General features: G+C 37.1%; 1 protein-coding gene across 5 annotated transcripts in view; it reads right to left on the minus strand.

Moving 5' to 3' along the window:
- HELZ (helicase with zinc finger) overlaps window positions 1-25555 on the minus strand; it is a 165625-nt gene that overhangs the window by 22027 nt on the left and 118043 nt on the right. For all 5 annotated transcript variants that reach the window (XM_038546817.1, XM_038546813.1, XM_038546814.1 and 2 more), the window contains 7 exons: window positions 21280-21331; window positions 20327-20517; window positions 18191-18398; window positions 12739-12818; window positions 7272-7842; window positions 6619-6859; window positions 5075-5591 (listed from right to left, as the gene is read on the minus strand). In XM_038546817.1, coding sequence (XP_038402745.1) covers window positions 5075-5591; window positions 6619-6859; window positions 7272-7842; window positions 12739-12818; window positions 18191-18398; window positions 20327-20517; window positions 21280-21331 — 1860 coding nt within the window. The remainder of the gene's footprint in view (window positions 1-5074; window positions 5592-6618; window positions 6860-7271; window positions 7843-12738; window positions 12819-18190; window positions 18399-20326; window positions 20518-21279; window positions 21332-25555) is intronic.

A 25555-nucleotide genomic window follows, 5' to 3' on the forward strand; every position in this document is an offset into this window, starting at 1 on the left:
ACTGGCAAAACTGTCAACATCATCTTTCTTGAACTTTGGGAAACTAAAGCTTACAGCAACCAAAGGAGCATTTCATCAAGAAAAACTGGGAAAATTCACTAAGATTAGTGAGTCTTGTGGTATTTTAACTTACTCTAGTCCCAACCCCCTATTCTCCAGCTCAGTGGTGGCCTTGAATACAAGTAATATCTTGCATTTCCAGCATCAGAACCAGAAGAAGCAGAACAGGCCTCATTCTCAAAGACCTGTAAAGATTTGTTGTGACATATCTGGTGGTCCCAGGAAGACTGGATCAAAAACAAACAAACAAATAAACAAAAACACTTGCTCTATCTGGTCTAAGAACTCAATCAGTGCTAATAGGGCTGTATCAAAAACATTTATATGCAAATGTTTTAGTCACTGCTGCCTGAGGCAATGGATAACAACAGTTGGACCAAACAGCAGATTAACCAAAAGCTTTGGAGCAAAGGCTGAGGAATGAGATGCTCTAGGGAATAAGGGCTTTGAAAACATCCTGCACACAGGCTCAGAAAAGACCTGAAAGTTCTCACCTTTGGTTGATCTGGAGGCTCTGCAGAAGCAGGAAGTTAGGGCTAAACCAAAGATGTAAACTGCCTGGCCGCCTGCGGAAGGTGAGCCTAAACGCACATACAGATAGATGCCTCTGCAAAAACTGGGCCATGTTTTTAGTCCTGAGCACTTAAGAAATCTCTGTGCATGATTAGTTGACCATTAAGCTAACAGTATAAAGACTTCAGAGGAAACACAGGGCAACCATAGACTTTAAAAAATTAGTTCAGAATTTTTAAATTAATTTAAAATTATTTTTAATCAGATAAGAAAAGTCACAAAACAAATGATAATAGCAAAAGGATGTTAAAAGAGATTCCATACAAACTAACAAAAAGAGCTATGGTGGCTTATTTGTGTGTGTGATTTTTTTTTACGATTTTATTCATTTATGAGAGAGAGAGAGAGAGAGAGAGAGAGAGAGAGTGAGTCACAGAAACAGGCAAAGGGAGAAGCAGGCTCCATGCAAGGAGCCAGATGTGGGACTCTATTAGGGACTCCAGGATCATGCCCTGGGCCGAAGGCAGGTGTTAAACCACTGAGCCACCCAGGAATCCCCTGTGATGACTATTTGAACATCAGAAAAAAGAATTCTCGAAGACAAACATTGTTATAAGAGAAGAGGACATCATATAATGATAAAAATGTAATCCATCGAGAAGATATAACAATTATAAATATATATAAACCTAACAACAGAGCCCCAATATACATGAAACATAAACTGACAAAAGTCAAAAGGTGAAATAGAAGATCCAATATTAATAGTTAGAGATTTCAATACCCTACCTTGTAATAGATATAAAACCTAGACAGAGATCCAAAGGAAACAGAAAATTTGAACAATATAAACCAAACAGACCTAAAATAACTAAAGAACACTTTACCCAACAATAACTAAATACTTATGCTTCTCCAGTGCACCAGAAACATTCTCCAAGAAAGACCATATATTAGGGCACAAGTCTCAATAAATTTTAAAAGATTAATATTATACAAAGTGTATTCTCCAACCACAATGGAATGAAATCAGGAATGAAAAGTCAAGGAAATTTGAAAAACCCACCCTAGATACACTTGCTTTTCTCTAATTTGCCAAATATGTTCCCTAAACATTATACTAGATGTTCTGGCCAGGGCAATTAGGCAAGAAAAAGAAATAAAAGGCAGCCAGACTGGAAAGGAAGAACAAAAATGTATTTGCAGACATTTTTTTTTAAAAGATTTTATTTATTAATTCATGAAAGACAGAGAGAGAGAGAGAGAGAGAGAGAGAGAGAGGCAGAGACACAGGCAGAGGGAGAAGCAGGCTCCATGCAGGAAGCCTGACATGGGACTTGATCCTGGGTCTCCAGGATCATGTACTGGGCTGAAGGCAGCACTAAACTGCTGAGCCACCCGGGGTGCCCGCAACATTTTCTTCTATATGACAAAATCCCATGGTATCCACAAAAAATATCTATTAGAGCTAACTAATAGGTCAGCAAATTTGTAGATATACAATAAATATGTAATTAATTGTATTTCTGCACATTAATAATGAACAGTCCAAAAATTTTCATTTTTTTCATTTCATTTCAACAGCAGGAAAATGAATAAAATACTTCAGGATAAATTTAACAAAAGAAGTGTAAGACTTGTACTTGGAAAATTATAAAATGCTGTTAAAAATTTTAAAGGACTTAAATAAATGTAAAGATACCTCATGTTCAGGTGCCAGAAGACTTTAATATTGTTAAGATGATAATACTCCTCAAATTAACCTACAGATTTAAAGCAATCCCTTTTAAAATCTCCAGTTTTTTTGTTTTTGTTTGCAGAAATTGAAAAACTGATCCTAAATTTCATATGGAAATTCAAAAGACCTAGAATGGCCAATCTTGAAAAATAACAAACTACAAAACTCATACTTCCAATTACAAACTCACTACAAAGATACAGTATACAAGATAGTGTGGTAGAGCATAAGGACATAGACAATACTGAATAGAATTGAAAGCCTACAGATAATCCCATACATCTCTGGTCAATTGATTTTTGACAAGGATGCCACCAAGACCATTCAATGGAGAAAGAAAACTGGATAACCAAATGCAAAATAATGAATGTCACACTATCTCATATAATACACAAAAATTAACTCAGCATGGATCAAAGAACGCAATGTAAAAACTAAAACTATAAAACTGAGAAAGGTAAATGTACATCTCATGACCCTGGATTAGGCAACAGTTTCTCAGGTATGACACTGAAAGCATAGTAACAGCAGCGACAACAACAAATAACAGATAAATTGGACTTTATTCAAATGAGAAACTTTTGTGCCTCAAAGGATACTTTATTAAGGAGGTGAAAAGACAACCCACTGAAGGAGAAAATATGACAAATCATGTATGTGATAAGAATCTAGCATCCAGAATATATTTAAAACCTCTTATAGCTCTGCAACGGAAAGGCAACCATTTTTTTTTAAATGGGCAAAGGATCTGAATGGACATTTCTCCAAAGAAGATACACAAGTGGCCTATAGCCACATGAAGTAATGCTCAACATCATTACTCACTAGAGAAATGCCTATCAAAACCACAAAGAGATACTACTCTATACTCACTAAATGGCTACAATTTCTTTTTTAAAAAAGGAGTTATTAGAACCCCCATACATCACTACTGGGAATGTAAAATGGTAGAAGGCACTGTGGAAAAATAGCTTGGCAGCTCCTCAAAAAGTCAAACATAGAGTTACCACATGACTCAAGGTCATTTCAGGTACAAAGTTAACCAAGAGAACAAAACATATCCTTTCCCACAAAAACTTGTTCAGCTGCATTATTCATAACAGCAAAATAATGGAAACAACCCAAATATCCATCAATTGATGAAGAGATAAACAAATTGTAGTATATCCATACAATGGAGTATTACTCAGCCATAAACAGAAATGAAGTACTAACATATGCTACAAAGTGCGTGAGCTTCGAAAACATTATGCTAAAGGAAAGAAGCCAGACTCAAAAGGCCACATTTTGAATGATTCCAGTTATATGAAATGTCTCCATAGAGACAGAAAGTAGATTATTGGTTGTCAAGGGCTGGAGGCAGGGAGAATTAGGGAGCAACTACTTAACGGTTATGGCATTTCTCTCAGTTTGACAAAATGTCTTGGAATTATAGAGTGGTGACTGTGACACAATATTGTACATATATTAAAACCCACTAAATAGTACTTTCAAAGGGTTGAAATAATGAAGCTATATGAATTTTATCAGAAATACATAAACACAGAAAACATCACTTAACTGAAAATGACCTTACTATTTAGCTGTTAAGCCCTCCCATTATTAACTTGAAATAATGTCAGATATGTGTCAAATCTTTAAAAGTATGGTTCCAAATTTCTAGATCCCTACAATACATATATACAGATACCAATTCATCTTATGCTTACAACTGATATCAGAAGCCTAAGATGGCAATTAAGCTGTTTTCATGAGAATTATTATATGAGATGAGCCAGTCAATGTCTACTGGAACAATGTGAACAAATTACCTCCAAAACTCTACAAATAAGATAAAGAACCATCCCTATGAAATGACTTTTTAATCAGCATGTACAGCAGAAAATTTGCTAAACACGTGAATCATTTTTAAAGCCTTTAGAAATCAACAAGGAACTGCCAAAATGAAGCTAATGTCAAAAAGATATCTTTCATGTATCAAAATTGGAAATGTTTATCCTGTTTTAATAAAAAGACATTTGTGATTGATAATGACCCCAATCAACTTTCTACATTCTCATCTTTAATCACTGCAAGTTTAAGGGGACCAGCTAGACAACATTTTTATAGTTTACACCAATGGTACCATTTTGGAAGTTTTATAACCTGGAATTACGGAGATTTTCTTATCAGTGAAGGTCCATAGAGATGCTCTTTAGAAATACCTACATATTTTAAGATAAAAATCCAGTTTACCTTAAAATGCCTAGTTGAGCCGAGTCAATTCTAGGTTAAATACACTGTCCATTCTGACTCTCAGATATCAGTATTGCAGTGTATCAACTGCCCCAGGCTAAGAAAGCACCAGGATGATGCCAGGAGGAAGCATAGCACTAGGAATTCACCATTGGCTGAGATAGCCAACATCTATGGAAAGCTTAATTAACACATTTATAACTGACAAATGTAACTTAAGTAAAAAGATGAATCACTAGAAACCATTTGCCCAGATTAGATAGAACAAAAAGCTGCTTGAAGGAAGAGCCCCCTCAGGTCAGTCAGATGTTAAATATTCCAAAACAGCAATAAAAAACTCTAAGGGGCATGTTTCAACAATAATGACCATTCTATAAAGCCTGAAATACCACAATAAGAGTGGAAATTAAAATAAATTCCAGGAAAAGATTACCTTCAAAAGACTACTTAATTCTCTTCTCATCAAATCAATAAATACTAGTATTTTTCATAAGAATTTAATCCCAAAAGGAAAAGAAAGACATTTACCTCTTCTAAGCTAGGGAGCGAAGAAGAAGATACTGTTCGAGATGACAATGGGTGAAATGGCTCTTGACCAATAGCATGTTGATGATTCTGTATTTGTACAAAAGGGTTCTGCGGTGGCCTGTGAGGCAAGGGAGGTAGGCCATAGGGAAAACCTGGCCCCATTAGGTGATTCTGTTGTAAGTTAGCAAAAGTCCATGCTCCATCAGGTGCCAGGTATTTCAAGGGAGGAGGGGCAAGGTGTTCAGATGGCAACGAGAAAGGCGAGCTGAATATCTGGGGCGGTAGGCGCTGTGGAAATGCTGGGTTGTTGGCTACTTCAATGTCTCTGCTGTTGTCATTAAAGTTAGAAAAGTGGCTACTGTGGTCTGTGCTGGATGGGGGAGATGGGACTGCTGGTGGGCTCCTAGTCTGAATTTGTCTATATTGCAAAAGTCTTGATTGAGGTGGTGGCATTTCAGCTAGTTCCCGTGTTTCACTTTGATCACGATTAGATAGTTCTCTGATTAAGTCTTGAAACCTACATAAAGATGATGAAATATGAGGAAAAGAAAACAAAAGCTCTGTCATATCAAGGAGAGCTTTAGTCAACTACGTGTTAATTTTTACAGACAAAATCAGAATATTTCATTTTAGAACTAATATCAATTAATCCCAAAAGTGAGCATTAAAGGGTGCCTGGGAGGCTCAGTCGGTTGGGCATTCAACTCTTGGTTTCAGCTCAGGATCTCAGGGTTGGGAGATCAAGCTCTGAGTCAGGCTCCATACTCAGCAAGGAGTCTGCTTGTCCCTCTCCCTCTGCTTCTCCCCTCACTTGTGTGCATGGGCTCTCTCTCAAATAAAATTTAAATATCTTTAAAAAAAAAAAAAGTGAGCAGTAACACTCAATAAATGCTGAGTTGAAGATACTAAATATGCCCAAGTACCTGATTTCCTTCTTTTCCCTTGGCATTAAAAACAATTGTCCTTGTCTCTACATGTCTTTGATAAATGGCTGTTATAAAGTCACCATCAAGGTGGAATTTGTTCACAGGGATTAGGAAATACTTCATTCCATTCAAATGACACGGCTATAAAAACAAGTTTAGAATAAGGACTGAACACTCATGAACATCTGTAGTTAAAAGAAGATAGAATTCTGTGCAAATGGGGAAAATTGATGATAAATCTATAATTTTTAACTTTCAACCAATAATTTACTTCTGTGTCCATTCATTTCTTGTATTACTACTGAGTATGAAAGAAATGCTCACAGTGAGGGTATATTTCTTTTTCAGGAGAGCCACAAAGCAAGGGGACACATTAATTTTCAATCCACAACAGATTGTCCATGCCCAGATTTGCACCAGTTCCTTCTAAATGGGTTCTCTATATTTTAGAGTCAATCGATAGAACTGTGTAGCATGTGCCTGGAAGGCCAGCATCCAATTTCTTTGGGACAGTATTCCAGCTTGAGGCTAAAAGAACAACACTGAAGAAAGAAAACAGGGTGTGTGGGGAGGGGGAGGGAGTCATGTTTCAAGGTGATTTTTACCCTGCAGAAATACCTTGAGTCTGTTGTTTCTGCTTCATCTTCAGCACTGCTGGGGAGCTTCCAGTCTGCTCTCACTGGTGGCTGATGTAATCCGATGGGTGGCTGAGGAAGATGCTGGAGGTGAGGATGAGGATGGTGATGGTGTGGGTATGGAATACTGCCCTGACTGAGATAGGCGTGATGCTCATTCCACTGCTGTAACCGCACTTGCTGCTGTCTTAGTGTTTCTAGAGCTACACTCCCGTGCATACGATCTGCAAAATATCGGGGAAGAATTTAAGTTTTCATGCATTTGGGTTTCAGGTTAATTTGGGGTTTCAAGTAATCAAGTTTTTTCAACCAGATTTTCTTCACAGAGACAAAAGACATGCCTACAACTTGGGTTTTGGAGAAAGCAAATGTTTTCTAAATTTGCCAGTAACTAAAGTCATGGTAATGGTGATGATGATTCTTTCTTACCCATGTAATCCTGTAAGTTGGATCAACTAGATACTTAATATTATATAGTGTTTGGAACAAGATTCTGTTAGACAAAGCAACTGAATTCTGCTGCCATGATTTGAAGAAATGAATCAATCCTGACCCAAATTAATATTGCACAGTACATGTCAATTTAAGGAAATTTTCTCTGAATTCGTCACATCCAGCAGTGACAGGAGAACTTACCTAAAGCCTCCCCTATAGGCAATCCTGGGGGGTTCTCATCAGTGAAGTTATTCAGATGTGAAGGAAGGAGGGGGCCAGGCTGCGCAATGGCTCGCAGAGGACTGTGGCCTTCTTGCAGCATGGGAGGGGGCTGCTGCTCAGGAATCACAGGTTCTGCAGGAGGGGACTGTGGTCGGTGAGAAACTGCACTATTAAAGAAAGCACTGTTGGGTCCTGCCTGATAGGCAGGAGAAAGTTGAGGAGGTGGCTGCTGAGTCAGCTGGTTCAACGGATTCTGTGGTGGGACTACCTGATTCGGTTGGGGTGGCATCTGATTTGGTTGTTCAGGCAAATTATTCTGCTGCTGATTTAACAAGGCGTGCTGCTGCGGAATTGGAAACGGTGGTCTGGGTAGCTGTGGAAGGGGATGAAAATGACGATTGGGAATTGCATACTGTGCATGAGGAGCAGGGAGAGGAAGATTTATGTGTCTCGGGTTGAGATTATCTTTGCGATGAAATTTGGCATTGGGATAAACAACACCAGGACGCGACTCAGGACTTCTGTTCTGTGGATTTGATTCCAAATCAATCTAGAAAAAAATAAGAAGTCTTTCTTAACTATGGAAGATCTGGGTCCTGTGGCTATCTACCTTTTCCCACCCCTAGTAAATCTACAGGATAGGATACATTCTTATCCGTCACAGCTGAGGACTGGGTATCCACCCAATCACTTTTTGACAACCGAATGAGGGAATAAATATCTTTTAAATTAGAAAAGATGAAACAGAAAAAGGCATATTAAATTTGAGTCATAAGGAGAAATACTACCATCTTATTAACATATCCACTTTAATTCCTTTAAAAATATATTTTTAATTTCACAGTTTCTTCCTCGGAAAGATAACCTTTGCTTCCTTCTGATATAAATCATTAAAGTGTGTCCTTTCCTTCCAATTTTATTGTTTTTATAGATCTCTTTCTTCAAACATATCTATATTAATTTAAAAAATACTTGTGTCAATTTAAACAACTCTGAAGTGAACAAATAAGTAAGTAGTTTATCACTTTGTATGACAGTTTACTTGTCAATTCTTACTGTTAGGTAGTGACATTTATTCTTACAACATACATTTACTGAGAGCCTATCAAAGGCACTGTACCTTGTGCTGGAGATTAAAAAGGCAGTAAGAAGACTTAGTCTATACCCTTAAGAGCTTATAGTGAGGGTTGGCACACTATGGCCCCCAAGCCATTTCCAGCCCACCAAACTTGCAATTACAGTTTACTGGAACACAGCCATTCTCATGCGTTTACATATTGTCTATAGTTACTTTCTCACCACAGTGGCAGAGCTGAGTGACTACAACAGAAACCATACGGCCACAAAGCCTGAAGATTTACTACCTGGCTTCTTGTATTTGAAAAAGTTTGCTAAGCCCAGGCCTGGAGTCCAGTAGAACATAAAATTAGAGGTCTTAAACAAAAGGATGTGATAGGAGATCCCAGGGCCTAAGAAAATCAAAGGCAGAGGCTATGACATTTGAACTGAATCTTGCACAAAGAGCTGGAATCTTCCAGTGAGGGATGGATATTCTAGGTAAAGGTTAACAGCTTAACTGAGGAGGGAGGAAGGGAGAAAAATATGGCAGATTTGAGGAACATGAGAAGTTTTGTGTATACAGAGCTACATCTTCACTTGTTTATTCCTGACATCAGATAAAACTGCAACAGCCCAATTACACAGGACCCCAAATGACTAAATACTGAGTATAAACATTTTTAATCCTGTAAACTGTGGTAAGCTACCAAAGATTTGTAAGTTCTCTAGTGCTGACATCCTTCTGAAACCCAAGTCTGATCATAAGTGGTGACAATGTGAAAACTGAAATATGAAATACAAGATGGAAAGAAGCAATTTTTCTTTACCATCGCTGTCAAAACACTCAATAAGCTGCTTTGGTGTATCAATCTCCTTGTAAGCTTCAATGCTAAAATAGTCACTGAGTACTTGCCTCACCAAAGGGTCTCAAGTTAAACACAGAACTGACCATTCTCAGGAACCCAGAACAAGCAGCTTATTCCTGAACTGAAGTGGAGACACTCCCGGCAACCAAGCTATTACAATGGTTGCAAAGTGCCAATCACTCCTCAAGTGCATTTTCATCTCTCATCACTAGTTCAAATGGACTGCCACTGACTTTGGCCAATAAGATCCTTAAGATTACTGGGTGTATATAAATTGTCTAGAAAATGAAATGAGAAGAATGACAAGTCCATCCCAGAGTCTTCCCAAGCAGCTGCAATGCCTGCTCTTCAGATGTCTCAGAACCTATTACCTACAATGGCATTATAAATATGGAGGATCTTCAATAATGAGTTGTCATTAATTGTCTACAATGAGCCAAGATTTGAGCTCTATATATTAAATCATTAGACTCTATCTAAAAAATTTTAAAAAGTTTCAGAACCTACTTCAAATTCTTTATAAACAAATGTTGTCCCCCATAAATCTTCATCTTTTCCATGACTGATGCTACATTCAGCTGGGATATACTTTTCTCCATAAGATACTGTTGAAAATATTCTCATGCTCAGGTCACATGACAGAGACTATGATTAGAAGTCAAGGTTGTTTGGTGGATAAGCTGCCTCCTTCACTTCTGACGTTGACATGGATAAGAAGCTAGGCCAGTCATAGAAACTTAACCAAGACTGTGCCACTCAGTGGGGTGCCTGAGTGGCTCAGTCAGTTAAGTGGCCAACTGTTGATTTTGGCTTAGGTCATGATCTCAGCCTCCTGGGATGCAGCCCCTCCTTGGGTTCCCTGCTTAGCCAGAAGTCTGTTTGTCCCACTCCCTCTCCCACATTAAAATAAGTAAACAAATCTTAAAACAAACAAACAAAAGACTGTGCTACTCAGGGCGCCTGAGTAGCTCAGCTAGTTGGCTCAGTCAGTTAAGTGGCCAACTGTTGATTCTGGCTTAGGTCATGATCTCAGGGTTGTGGAATCAAGCCCCTCCATGGGTTCCCCGCTCAGCCAGAAGTCTGTTTGCCCCTTTTTCTGTGCATTCTCTCTCTCTCCTGCTCTAAAATAATAAACAAAATCTTAAAAAAAAAAAAAAAAGGTAAAAAAATAAAGAAGACTGTGCTACTATATGATACTACAATAAGCTAAGCAGGATGGAGGACTCTAAGGTCTGAAGAAGCCTGAGAATTAAATTATTACCAGAATTAGGTTGTCCTCCATCACTTTCCTCTTGGTACTGAGGCACTGAGTCAAGGAGAGCTAGGAGTTGTCTCACCCCCTAGGCCCCAAGACAAAGCTTCAAAGTGGAAAGAAAATGAAACATGTCTATTAGTTTGCCTAGTTCCTGAACAAGGAAAGATCATAAGAGAAATTTTAAAATAAGGACACAAGAGACACTTAGCTATCTTGGCTTCGGTTGCTCTCATAGCACCCAAGATTCTTGTGGTAGATTGTGTCCTATGCTGCCTCTGACTGCAAAGGCTGCCACAGCATCTTCAGATGCCATTTGTTCTTTCTCTGCATCTTGTTCCAAACAGAAAGAATTCCACTCGCACTGCAACTCCCCTTGGACTCAATCAGGACGTTCCACTGGCTGCCTAATTTGTACTCCTCCAGTAGGTACTAAGTCCTTCCAGTTGTAGAAGCTGTGAATCAGAGCTGCTTATGGGATATAAGTCACTGAATATAGAGATCAGTTGCTTAAAGCAAGCTGAAGTTGGAAATGTAGATTTGGAAGTCATTATCATGTAGCAGAGATTTAAAACCATGGAACTGACCTAGTTTATAGTGAGAAATCACAGAATGCAGAAAGGTGCAGGATGGTGACAGAACCCTGGGAAACCCCAACATAAGGACTAGGAACAGACAGGAGGGGGTGGACGGGAACTTAAAAAAGAGGTCATGTTAGGGTTATGAAAAATGGAAATGTATGTCAAAGAAACCAAAAGAAACAAGATGGTTTCTTGGTCAAGAAGAATGAAATAGAAAACAGTAACAAAAAAAAAAAAAAAAAGAAAGAAAACAGTAACAAATACCAGAGAAAAGACAAGACTACAGCTGAAGCATGTTCATAAAAGTTGGTCACTTGAAGCTCAAGAGTTTCAGGGAAACATCAAAGTCTAATACAAGACTGTTTGGGTAAAGGGCAAAGAAAGATGAGATAGGAAAGGCAAACTTAGGGAGTAGCTATGAAAGAGATGAAAGTCAAAGTGGTTTTTAAAACAAACAAAACAAAACAGTCTATCAATTTACTTACAGGCTGAGAAGAAGGACTAGTAGCTAGAAAGAGGAGGAAAGAGGACATGGTCTTTGAGATGACCAGAAAAGGAGAGACTAGTCTTCTCTGAGACTGAAGCCTTCTATCAAACTCTTATCTGGTCATAAGAAACAAAGATGTTCAAGGACACAGAAAAAGGGATAAGTCTAAGGTCTTAAATTAACAGGGTGACATCTTGATGTGGGAACTCTAAGGCAAGGTCATTTCCTGATGATAAGGATAACAGAAGGTGGAAGGTATTAGGCATAAGAAGAGCGGCTAAGAAATTGAGCAAAGGGAGCTAGGTCACATAAAAGAAATGCAGAGAAGCCCCTGAGGTTCCCTGAGATTAGAAAATATGCCTGGTGGCTTAGTGGTGGAGCATTTGCCTTTGGCTCAGGTCATGATCCTGGGGTCCTAGGATCCAGTCCCGCATCAGGCTCCCTGAAGAGAGCCTGCTTCTTCCTCTACCTATGTCTCTGTCTCTCTGTGTCTCTCATGAGTAAATAAAATCTTAAGAAAATATTAATTTCCAGTGGCACTAATTCAACCACTGATTTCATTTTCCCTCACTAATTCATAAGCCCAGAAACAAAGAGAGTAGATGAACAGATAAAGAGTTTAGGATTAGTTATGGCATGAATAAGTCATGGGGATAACAGGTACAGCACAGGGGATATAATTAATGGTATTGTAATAGCAGTGTACAGTGACAGATGGTAATTACACTGTGGTGAGCAAGCATATCATACAGACTTGTCAAGAATCACTATGGTGTACACCTGAAATTAGTGTAACATTGTGTACCAACTACTTCAATTTAAAAAGTTTAGGATTTATATAGTAGATGTGAGGAGAGAAGAAGGTAAGCGATTTATGGAAGTTAAGTTGTCCCTCTTCACTGTAACAACTTCTTTTCAGTGACACATCTATAGCTGTTTTCACTTAGTATTTTATCATGGAAAGGCTCTGAATTCAAGCCTAACACTGAATCACACAATTTGAGAAAAGCATACAAATATATCAAATAATGTAGCCAAAGAAAAGAGAGGACAACATAACCCACCAGATCCTCATGAAACAATAGATATAAAAGATATAGATAAAAATATAGAAAATTTTCTTTTAAATGTCAAGATTCCAAGATGATAAATCAGAGTAAATCCATAAGGACAAAGCATTCACCAAATGTAAGCAGCATACCTGTTTTGATTCTGTAGGCTTTTTCTCTGGTGTTCGAATCTTATTAATTTCAGGTCCAGGATTATTTGTATCACTTTTACCTAAGAAAATATTTTAAAATTCTTATAAATTGTCTCCAATGGATGTTACATTTCCAGTGACTATCAATTATTAGACAGAAGCAGAATATTTTAAACATTTTTCACCCATTATATTGATTTATACTACTGCTTGGGTTTTGCTTTTTCTACAGTTTCAGAGTTGCAGTTTACCTGCAAGAAAGAAAATTATAATTAAAGCAAACCTCATTGTCAAAACAAAAGCTTAATAAAGGAATAACCTTACAACATGAAATAATTTCAAAGATAACTGCCCAATCTCCAGAATTTGTAGTTTGTTTTCTTAAACTAGATATACAAAAGGTACTAACATTCTTGCCTATTTATACATGCTCAGTGCTTGGACATTCACAAATGCAATTAAGCAAGAATCCAAATAACATGCCAATCCAATTTAACAAAGGAATCAAACTGATTAATGATATATATTTTTAAGATTTTATTTATTTATTTGACAGAGAGAGTGAGTGCACAAGCGAGTGGAGCAGCAGGCAGAGGGAGAGGGAGAAGCAGGCTCCCTGCTCAGCAAGGAGCCAGACACAGGAATTGATCCCAGACAGACACTTAACCAACTGAGCCACCTAGGCACCCCTGAATTAAAGATATTCTGAAAGGAACGTAGTTATGCTGCTTAAAAGTAATAGATGGGAAATTAAATATGAATGGATGATAAATAGTAAAGGAAGCAAAACTGAGGTTTAAAAAAAATCACAATTATAATTGAGTTAAATGATGCTATTTCACATATGTGAAAGGATTTTTATTTTTTAAGATTTATTTAATTTATTTATTTGAGAGGGAGGAAGAAAGGGAGAGGGAGGAGGAGAGGGAGAGACAAAACCTCAAGCAGGCTCTCAGCTGAGCACAGAGCCCAACATGGAGCTCAATCTCACGACCCTGAGGTCATGACCTGAGCTGAAATCAAGAGTTGAATGCATATACAACAATGGAGCCACTCAGGCACCCTATACATGTGAAAGGATTTCAATCTATAAGAATTAACTGCTACGTTTTTTTTAAGATTTTATTTATTTATTCATGACAGACATAGGGAGAAGCAGGCTCCCCATGGAGAACCTGATGCAGAACTCAATTCCAGGACCCCGAGATCAAAGGCAGACACGCGAGGATCCCTGGGTAGCTCAGCGGTTTAGCACCTGCCTTTGGCCCAGGGCATGATCCTGGAGTCCTGAGATCGAGTCCTGCATCAGGCTCCCCGCATGGAGCCTACTTCTCCCTCTGCCTGTGTCTCTACCTCTCTCTCTCTGTGTCTCTCATGAATAAATAAATAAAATCTTTCAAAAACAAAGGCAGACACTCAACCACTGAGCCACCCATATGTCCCTAAATCCTGGATATTTTAAATTCCTTGAAAAAAATCCAAGATTTGGGTTCTTATTTAAAAACACTCTTCTAGAGAGCACCTGGGCGGCTCAGTCAGTTAAACACCTGATTCTTGATATCAAGTTCAGAGTCTTGATCTCAGGGTCATGAGTTCAAGCCCTATATTATGTTCCACATTGGGCATAGAGTCTACTTCTAAATCAATCAATCAAACACTCTTTCAGGAAAGCCACTGGAACTTTGTAAGATGAATTTTCATGCCAGAATAGGCTTACTTCAAGAAATGAAACTACAATGTCTTAGATGAAAAATACACCGGATGGAACTAGCAGATTAGACATTGCAGAATAAAAACTTAGTGAACTAGAGGCACAGCAACAGAAACTACACAAAATGAAATACAAGAAGAAAAAGGAAATTAAAAAAAGAAAAGAAGTTAAAGTGCATCCATAAACTGTGGGGAAACTTTAATCAACCTAATATTTGGGTAGTAGGAATTCCTGAAGAGGAGGAGGTAAGATAAAAAACATCCTAAGAAATATAGGCCAAAGGTTTCTAAACTTGATGAAAACTATAAAGCCATAGATCCAAGAAGCTCAACAAAACTCCAAACACAAGAGGCATGAAGAAAACTACACCAGGGAATATCATAATCAATCTACTAAAACCAGTATAAAAAGAAACTCTTACAAGGAGTCAGAGGAAAAAAAAGTCACATTACATATAGAAAAATAAAGGTTGGATGACATCAGATTTCTCCTCTAAAACAATTCAAGCCAGAAACAGCAGAATAACATCAAAAGTACTGAAAGGTTAAAAACTGTAAACCAAGAATTCTATACCCTGCAAAAATATCTTTCAAAACTGAAAATGAAACAAAAATATTTTCAGGCATACACTACCAAAAGAATTCATCACCAACAGACTCACACTACAAGGAATGTTAAAAGAAGTCCTTTAGGCTGAAGGAAAATTGTATCAAACGAAAACATACAGAAGAAATAAACGTTACCAGAAATGCTACCTACATGGAGAGATACAAAAAAATTATTTTTCTCATTTAAACTCTTTAAAAAGATACTTGGCTGTTTAAACAAAAATAATTAACAATGTTTGGGCTTATAATATATGTAAAAGTAAAATGCAGGATAATAATATAAAAGTCAGGAGAGGAAAAACTGAAATATTATAAGGTTCTTTCCTGTACATGAAGTGGTAAAATATAAATAATAAAGTAGATTATGATAAATTAAAGATGTATATACTATCAACTCTAAAGCAAATACTAAAATAATAAAGAGTAATATAGCAAATAATCAAAAAGAAGGGATAAAATGGAATCATAAAAAATATTCGACTAATCCAAAAGAAAGGAGGAAAAAAGTCAAGGGAAAACAAAGAACAGATTAGACAAATTAAAAATAAATAGCAAGGGCAGCCCCAGTGTCACAGCGGTTTGGTGCCGCCTGCAGCTCAGGGCGTGATCCTGGAGACCCGGGATCGGGTCCCACGTCAGGCTCCCTGCATGGAGCCTGCTCCTCCCTCTGCCTCTCTCTCTCTAGCTGTGTCTCTATGAATAAATAAATAAAATCTTTAAAAAAAATAGATAGCAAGATGATAAAATCAAGCCTAACTATATAAACACATTAAGTATAGTCTAAACACCCCCAATTAAATGGCAGAGATTGTCACATTCAATTAAAAAAAAAAAATCAGGAGCCAACCATATGCCACCTGAAAGAAATGTACTGTACAAGTACCTGGGTGGCTCAGTTGGGTGAGCACCCAATTCTTGGTTTTGGCTCAGGTAATCATCTCAAGATCTCAGGATCATGGGATCAAACCCCACATAGGAAAAAAAAAAAAAAAAAAAAAAAAAAAAAACAAACCCCACATAGGGCTCCAGGCTCAGCAGGATGTCTGCTTGGGATTTTCTCTCTCCCTTTCTCTCTCTCTCTTTCCCCCTTAGCTGCTTCCCCCAACTACTCTCTTTCTGTCTCTCTAAAAAAATTAGTAAATCTTTTTTTAAACAATAATTAAAATAGGGCAGACCAGGTGGCTCAGCGGTTTAGTGCCACCTTCAGCCCAGGGTGTGATCCTGGAGACCTGGAATGGAGTCCCACGTCACACTCCCTGCATGGAGCCTGCTTCTCCCTCTACCTGTGTCTCTGCCTCTCTCTTTCTGTGTCTCACATGAATAAATAAATAAAATCTTTAAAAATAATAATAATTATTATTATTAAAATAAATACACTTTGGGCAGCCTGGGTGGCTTAGCAGTTTAGTGCCATCTTCAGCACAGGATGTGATCCCGGAGACCTGGGATAGAGTCCCATATCGGGCTCCCTGCATGGAGCCTGCCTCTCTCTCTCTCTCTCTCTCTCTCTGTCTCTCATGAATAAATAAAATCTTTTTAAAAAATAATATTAAAAAATAAAATAAATATACTTTGAAGATTTTATTTACTTATTTGTGAGAGATAGAAAGAGTACATATTGTGGGAGGGGCAGATGAAGAGGGAGAGAGAGAATCTCAAGCAGACTCTGCACTGAGCGCAGAACCTGACATGGGGCTCAATCCCATGACCATGAGATCATGACCTGAACCAAAGTAAAGAATCAGACGTTTAACGGACTGAGCTGTCAACAGGAGTCCCAAGAAATGCACTTTAAATGTCAAGACACAAAGAGATTAAAAGTAATGTCAAAAAAGAAAAAAAAAGGGAGGAGGGGGTCAAAAAAGATATCCCACACCATCACTAATCAAAGGAAAGCTAAAGTGATTACATTAGATATTAAGCAAAGTTAGATCTCAGAGCAAAGAAAATCACTCCAAAATCACAAGAGTTAATTAATAAAAAGCACATATGTTGTGCCTAAATGTTGATGCTCCTATTAACAGAGCTTCAAAATTAATCAAGCAAAATTTAAAGGAAAAATTGACAAATGCCAATTGTATTTGGAGATTTCATATTCTCCTCTTAATACATATTTTCTTTGAAAGTTGACAGAAAATCAGCAATATAGTATATGTGCACAATTCTATCAATCAACTTGACCTAAGTAACATTTATAGAGTACTCTATTCTTCTCAAGTGCACATGGAACATTTGTAAAGATACATCATATTCTGGGCCATAAAACAAGTCTCAATAAATTGTTTTTGAGCTGATTCTAAAATGTATGTGGAAATGCAAAGGACCTGGAATAGACAGTCTTGAAAAAGAAGAAAAACTCATAGTACCTGACGTCAAGACGTTTATAAAGCTACAGGAATGAAGACAGCACATTTGGTATACAAAGAAAGTGTGCAGGGGATCCCGTGGATGGCTCAGTGGTTTTAGCGCTTGCCTTGGGCCCAGGGCGTGATCCTGGAGACCCGGGATCGAGTCCCACATCAGACTCCCTGCATGGAGCCTGCTTCTCCCTCTGTCTGTGTCTCTGCCTCTCTCTTTCTGTATCTCATGAATAAATAAATAAAATCTTTTTTAAAAAAAACAAAGAAAGTGTGCATCAACAAAACAGGAGAGAGATTTCAAATATGTGGTCAATTGATTTTCAACAAAGGCACTAGTTGAGGATAGTGCTTTCAACAAATGGTGCTAGAACAAATATACACAAAAACAAAAATTTAAAAACGCTCATAATTCTTACCTTATGCCACATATAAAACTTAATTCAAAATGGACTTAATGTGAGAGCTAAAACTATGAAACTTCTAGGGAGAAAACACCAGATTTGTGATCTCGGATCAGACAAAAAAAAAATTGAGACACTATACCAAAAATGTGACATAAGCTCAGGGGGAAGTATGCTTGAGATTCTCTCCCTCTCCCTCTGTCCTTCCCCATGTACATGCATGTTCTCTTTCTCTCTCTCTCTCTCTCTCTCTCTCTCAAATAAACAAATAAAGTCTTTTTAAAAAAATCATACTGTTAAAAAAATCTTTACATGTTGATATAAGTAGGTGTGTCATCAATTTACGAACATGAGAATAGCAAAGCAGCTCACCATTTCGACTTGGCTCATGTTGCTCCTTCTCCTGATGCTGGTTTTGTGGCTGCCCTATGCTGACGGGTGGGTGGTGCCCAAGGCCATATGGTATGGGAGACCCCCGTCCGTGTGTCTGTAAGAGGTTCATATTGTAGGCCATTGCTGCCTGGTGTGTAAGGATCCGAGGATCGACTGCAAATCTGCCCTGGTACCCTGTCCATGGTACCTAGGTTATTACAAGAAATAAAATAATTGCATTAAGTCCATTTCAAAAGGCAAGCTGCTATAGTGCTGTTGATTAGGAAAAAGCAAACACACAGAGAGAGATGCTAATTTTATCAAAAATGAATAACTACAAAGTCAATGCTAATTGTAAACAATTGGGAAGAATTACTGCTACATCATAACTGGTCAAAAATTGGCTTCTTTTAAAAAAAAATTGGTTTCCTGAATCTTCAGTGTGTAGGGAAAATTGATCATTTTTCAGTTATGGAGGAAACTGAGGACTTAAAATTGATAATTATTCCTTAATGCATTAAATCATTTTGTAATCTTGAATCATTTCCCTTCAATATGAATGTACACATCACAGATTGTAAGAAAATTATCTTTTAAATTGTAACTGCATAGTTACATAGTTTAATAGGCTAAATGAGAGAACAGGGGAAAAAATTAAGAAAGAATTTCATCTAAGGAATCTCAACACAAAATATACATATTCCAACTTTACATGAATAACCTAATCATTTCATGTCCATTTATTGTGAGTAAAATTCCAATAGGCCATGAGTTTAGTTAATGCATTTGATTAATCCAACTCTTCCTTTAAACCACAAAAACAGAACATTTCTTTAGATGTATCTAAACATATAATCTCTGCATACTAACATAAAAGGATAAATACAATGACATCTGAGCTACTGGCCCTATCTTACTGTAATATAACTGTTAAATACAGACTCTTAAAAAACTCTTATATAATAAAAGCCTCTTTGACCTAGTAAAGTGAAATATAAATCCTAAGGGACTTACTATTTAAAGCAAATGATGTATAATATTGCCAGGCTGTCTGGAAAGAAATAAGTCAGCTAAAATTGAAAGTCTATGGGGAGTGGGCATGAATTACATATTTCTTACTGACAGTTACTCTCACTGGCTGCTGTAATTATAAACTATCATGATCAATATGGCAGAGAAAGGTTTACAGCTAGGCATTTTTCCATTTGAGGGTTGGGGGGTGCAGGTGTCTAAAATCTTCGACAATAATCACCTCTGCCTGAAATTATAATACTTGCCTTCAATAAAACAAGTATTTTATAGGGTAAAATTCCTGAATTTGGAAATATTAGTATATCAGCAAATTAACAAAATTAACAAAATTTGAAGAATCTTAGAGGAGTAAAAATGGGTTTTACACAAGATGGAAGCTCTCTAAACACTTATTGTCTTAGAAAGGATTTAATAATGTTTTTAAGTACCTGTAAGATTTCATAAGGAGTGAAATTTCTCAGATAAATTCAGATCCAGAGAGCTTGACTAATCTAAGCTTCTTTGCCTCCTTCAAAAAACTATATTTCTTAAGAGCTAGTGAATTATGTAAGGATAAAAAAGTAAAAGATAAAATAAAAGCATCACTTTACAAGAGACCAGTTTACTAGCTCTGTTAAACCTTCAGCTCACTTTTCCCCAGTAAAAATATTTTAAAAGAGGGCAGCCCCAGTGGCTTAGCGGTTTAGTGCCATCTTTCAGCCCAAGGTGTGATGCTGGAGACCGGGGATGGAGTCCCACATCGGGCTCCCTGCATGGAGCCTGCTTCTCTACCCCTCTCTCTCTCTCTCTCTGTATCTCTCATGAATAAATAAATAAAATCTAAAAAAAAAAAAAAAATTTAAAAGAATACAAAAGTTTCTCAATCAAAACACCCAATTTATAGATTTCTTCATAACCACTGACAATGCAGTAACAAATTATAAGCAACAATTTGTATTTCTCTTGTCACTTCAAAATCCGAAGGTTAAAGAAAGAGATGCTCTAAAGAAGCTTACAGGCATTGAAAAATTAAAATAGAAGGTAGAACACTATTTGGGATAGTTACTAATTTAGTGAAGCCTATTTTATTTTATTCAATAGAAAGGATCTCAAATGTTCACTTACAGGTAAAGGCACCGACATAACTACATTCCCTCCATAGACAGCAGGTACGTAAAGAATACTTGTCCCAGTGTGAGGATCTATTCTTTGAACAGGGCTTGGAGATTTCCCCAAATTTGGGTGAGGTCCAAGAGGGGGTGGAGGAGTATATGCTCTAATAGGATTGCCAATAAGTACAGAAGGATTGGGTTGAACTGAAAAATAAACAGAGAGAACACACTCAGTAGCTGAACACATTCCCCTAGACAAGAATAATTTAAATCACCAACAGCAAAATACATTCCCAAGTTTCCCATAAGGTATCTTATAATAAAAGAATTACCAATATGGAAGAATAAAGCATATTTTTAAAAACATAACCACTTTACAATGTTCCCTAAAATTAGCTTGTGGTTACAAAGTATTCCTTTTGTAAACTAGTAAAATTGTAAATGTCTTCCAAGGAGCTAGAGGTGTGTCTTTCAAAAGAGAAAACCACACACTCAGTAAACATTCTTCTAAGACTCAGAAAATATATATAATCCTTCAAAATAAGGTTTTGGCTTACAATTTTAATATAGCCACAGAAAAAATAAAGGTTAACCAATTATTATTTTAAAAGCACATTTCTGTAATAATTTAAACCATTTAAATAAACTTCATCTTGAAATTTCAATTACCTAACATTTATAGGATATAAATATGTTCCAAAAACTTCTGTTGCATAGGCTTATATGTTTTTCCTCAAAACTTCTAGATATAAATCACCTATTTTCAGAAACGGTGTAACAAAGCATTCACAAAACCAGATGTATTGAATAAAAGAATTAATAAGGGAGTTCCAAAGTGTGTGTGTGTGTGTGTGTGTGTGTGTGTGTGTGTGTGTGCCTCTCCTGATGTTCCTCTTTCTAGTAATGAAGTTTGATGACAAATCTCTCAAATGATAAAAGTTATCACAGGATTAATTTTCCACTTACCAATTCCATCATTCTGGAAATGATCATTCTGGGTATGATGGAGGCTTTTCCCCTTCACAGAAAAAAATTATAAGAATTTAAACACATTTAATATTAGGAGAACAATAACCATTTTCCTAATCCTATGCAAATTAAATACATACAGCAACAATTAAAATCGAAAGACTGTGAATCTATAATTAATAACTATTAGACTGCTTTGACCCAACTTTCTTTTAAACTATCAAGTTATGGTGGTAGGCCTCTAGTTTTCTCAGCTTCAAATTAAGAGTATCTAAAATTCTTTAAATGAATTTTTAAATAAAAAGAAATAAACAATCAATGTGACTGAAACCTAAATTCTATTCCTTGTAGCTTCTCTACCAATTTTCTTTTCATTAAATGATGAAAAGAAAAGTTGTTTTTTGAGGGAAAAACAATAGTCTTCAACTCCTGAGGATGAGAACCTTAAAATAACCCTGTGAACATAAATATGGTTTGGGACTAATGGTATTTTGAGCATAATTCATGGCACCTTCAAGTGTAAAATTTACTAAAGGAACAGGAAAAAACACTGACTGTCACAATCTGCTTAAAATAATGTACAAATGTTCTAGAGAGCAATTTGGCAATATTACCAGAAGCATCAAAAATGTACATACACTTTAACCCAATAATTGCACTTCCAGGAATTTATCCAAATGAAATAAGATTGGATTTGGGCCCAATGTTCATCACAGCATTGTTTATACATGTTAAATGCCCATGAACTGAAGATTTATTAAATAAACAATGCTAGATTCATATACCATTAAATGGGATAACTAGGGAAGAAATAATATTTGAAGAGACAATGGTTATGAATTCCTGGATTTTAAAAAATGTCTTTCTCGTTCTATTGGCTAAATGTAATACACAAAGCCATGATACAACACAAGTAGCACGTTATACAACTTACACTTAGACACACACAAATCTGTTACTTGGACATAACATCTGAAAACTAAAGGCAGGGATGGGGGATAACATCTATAGCAGGAAGAAAAATTTATTCTTGACCAAAGCAAAAGTACAGTAATGTTTCACTTATCTCCCTGTCAGCAATGTTAATTATTCAGGTCAGCACTAAATATCAAAGGCGTCCAGTCAGGTAGGTTAGTTATGAGCAGAGAAGGGCAACTAAGCTCCAACTCTTAGAACAGTCAGAAAAAAAAACAATGAATCACAGTTGTCCATTAACCAGAAGAGAATATATTCCCAGTGAATGGCACTAGCTATTAAAAAACCACACTTCTGAGGAACAGAGAAACGGAAAGAAACACAGGGCGGAAGAAAGAAGAAACCATGAAAAGGTGAACATGGCAGGCAGCAGAGATGGCAGAAATAGGGGGGGAAGATCAGAAGAATCAGAAGAGATATCAAGAGCAGCCAGAGCCATACAATGACAGAAGCAAAGAGATAAGATTGTTCCAAAAGGGTATCAAACCATTTAGATTTCTTAGCCCCTAATGAACCAACAACCAGGGGTAATCGTGCAGCATGCAGAGAAAACAGTGATATAGTCAAGAGTGTGATATGAAGAACAGCCTCCCAGAGATACCCACACTCTCATTCCTGGAATCCATTGCTATATCGTGTTTTGTGGCAAAAGGGACTGCAGATATAATCAAGTGGTAGATTTAAAATAAGGAGATTATCCTAGGTTATCTGGGTGGACCCATTCTAACATGAGCCCTAAAAGCAGAAAAGTTTTCCCAGCTGGAGTCAGACAGATGGGGCAGGAGAGGAAGTCAGAGACTCCAAGGGAGAGAACAATGTAATATGTTGTTGGTGGCTCTGAGACCTAAGGGCCAAATGCAGGAATGGGACAGAATCCTCCAGAAGCTAAGAACACTCCAGCAGGCAAGGAAACAAGGACCTCAGTCCTGCAATCACAATGAACTGAATTCTGCATGGACTGAGAAGCAGATTCTTCCCAGAGCCTCCAGATAAGAGGTCAGTCTGCCAACATTTTGATCCTGCCCTTCTGAGACCCAAAAGTGAGACCAACCAAGGCGACATGGACATGTGACCAAGAGAAATGTGAGATAATACATTTGTGCTGTTTAAGTCACTAAGTTTGTGCTAATTTGTTGCGGCAACAATAGGAAACCAATACAAAGAGTAACCACAGTCTGGATAGTCCTATACTATAAAGCTGGAAGCAGCCCAGACAATTTACATCAACACTCTGAGTTGTGGGACATGCTAAATGAAAAAGCAACCTGGGACCTATCATGTAAAAAGATATGCACCTAAAAAAAAAGAAAAAAAAAAAGATATGCACCTCTATAAGTATAATTCAGCACTCTGTACAGTTCAGGGCAGGAAAGCTTTCTTCGGATGCTTCAACTCAGCACGTAGCTGTAGGGTAGTAAGTGTACTTGGTCCATATAAAATCATATGGTAATTGGTAGCTTATAAACAAAATAATGTAGCAATAGGCTAGCACTGTGTGTAAAAATCATTCCACAATGAGAATTCCAAAAGTCTGCTAATAGACCTCAGAAAGTATGTGTACCTTTGGTAGAATGCCAGGATTTTTATAAGCAAATGTAGCTCATGTCACATATCTTGTAAGGACTTTTTACTCCACCATTTGTTTATTCAAATATTTATTTTTTTCACATTGTTTTCCATTTACTCACTTAATAAATGTTAATGAGGCCTACCACATATCCACCCCTTGCTGGGCAGGTTTCTGAAGTACACAAACTGACATGTTTTCTAATGTCTAGGACAGTGAGACACAACACAAGCAGCTGATGATGAAAACAGATGATGAAAATAACTCACAGCTACAATCTATAAAATAATGCTATAGTTTTTTCAGATAATCCATTTCTGAATATTATCTTTGCTCTGACCAGTTTTTAGAGTATGTACAAATGAATCTGTTCTATTTTGGCAAGCTTCCAAATGTTGCTCCTAGTAAATGCCCTAGGAGAAAGCAGAATGAAGACAGGCAAATTGCTTTTCTCCATGCTAATTCTGCAGGGACCCATGAAACAGGAGCTTGGCAATAAATGATGCCTGCAAAGAGTGAGGCAATAAAGGGCCAGCTCAGACCACCAGCTCCTGGACCCCCTAATATTCTGTACCTTCACTAACACCACCACAGATCCAACCTCTTAGAATAAAGTTATGTGACTGCTAAACAGCTCAGGGGATGTTCTGTTGCCAAACATAGGCCTGTGCAAACAGGTCCTGGAGCATTTTTAACTATTGGCCAGTCTTCTAAAGATTTCATCTACATGAAATCAGGTTGGGATTTAAATTGTAGTCTAACATTAACAATACTAATTTTTAATATTTCTTATGCACAGAATTGTGTTAAAAGTTAAACATTAAGGAAAACTTAAGGGAAATTATATGGTTTAGTATCACATTTTCAGAAGTAACTTCCTTTTCTAGCAATGAAGTATATCCTCCTTCATCAAAAGACTCTAGCACATGAAATAAAGTATCTGGGATTTGTTTCAAAAATTTCCAGTGTGTTTATCTGGTGGGGGGAAAGGAGGTGTCTGTAGATGAGACAAGATTACATTGATAATTAATAAACCTAGATGACAGGGGGATGCCCAAGTGGCTCAGCTGGTTAAGCATCCAACTCTTGGTTTTTGGCTCAGGTCATGATCTCAGGATTCTGGGCTCTCTGCTAAGCAGGTAATCTGCTTGTCGCTCTGACTCTCCCACTCCATTGGTGCACGTGCGTGCACCGTGTGTGTGCACGCTCTCTCTCTTAAATAAATAAAATCTTAAAAAAAACAAAAACAAAAATCTAGATGACAGGGTATTCATTAGATGCATATATTTGAACTTCCTACAATAGAAAGTTAAATAAACAAGACTCCAGTACAAATTCAAACCTCAAAACAATTTAATGGAAGTAAAATAAAATACTGGGGAGAGAAAAGCAATGAAGTGATAAAAATAACCTCTTGCTCATTATACATCAGTTATTTAAAATTATTGATTATTCTCATACTTGCTATAAATAATCAATAACTTTAAATAGCCAGGTGTATAATCTGACGAACCACTGTATTAGTGACACAGAAACAACAGACAATATCTGTCGCACCAGAGAAGAATATTTTCTAAAAAGTCAAAAAACAAAACTGGGGCAAACAAAAACAAAAACAAAACTGGGGCAATGGCGGTTTTGGCCTTTAATTACACAATCCTCTCATTAAAAAAGAAAAGCCACCAATGACAGAGAGAGAAGAGGAGGGTGGGAGGGAGAGAGAGAAATGCC

This window comes from Canis lupus, chromosome 9 (assembly GCF_011100685.1).
Source record: "Canis lupus familiaris isolate Mischka breed German Shepherd chromosome 9, alternate assembly UU_Cfam_GSD_1.0, whole genome shotgun sequence".
In the NCBI taxonomy this organism is placed as follows: Eukaryota; Metazoa; Chordata; class Mammalia; order Carnivora; family Canidae; genus Canis; species Canis lupus.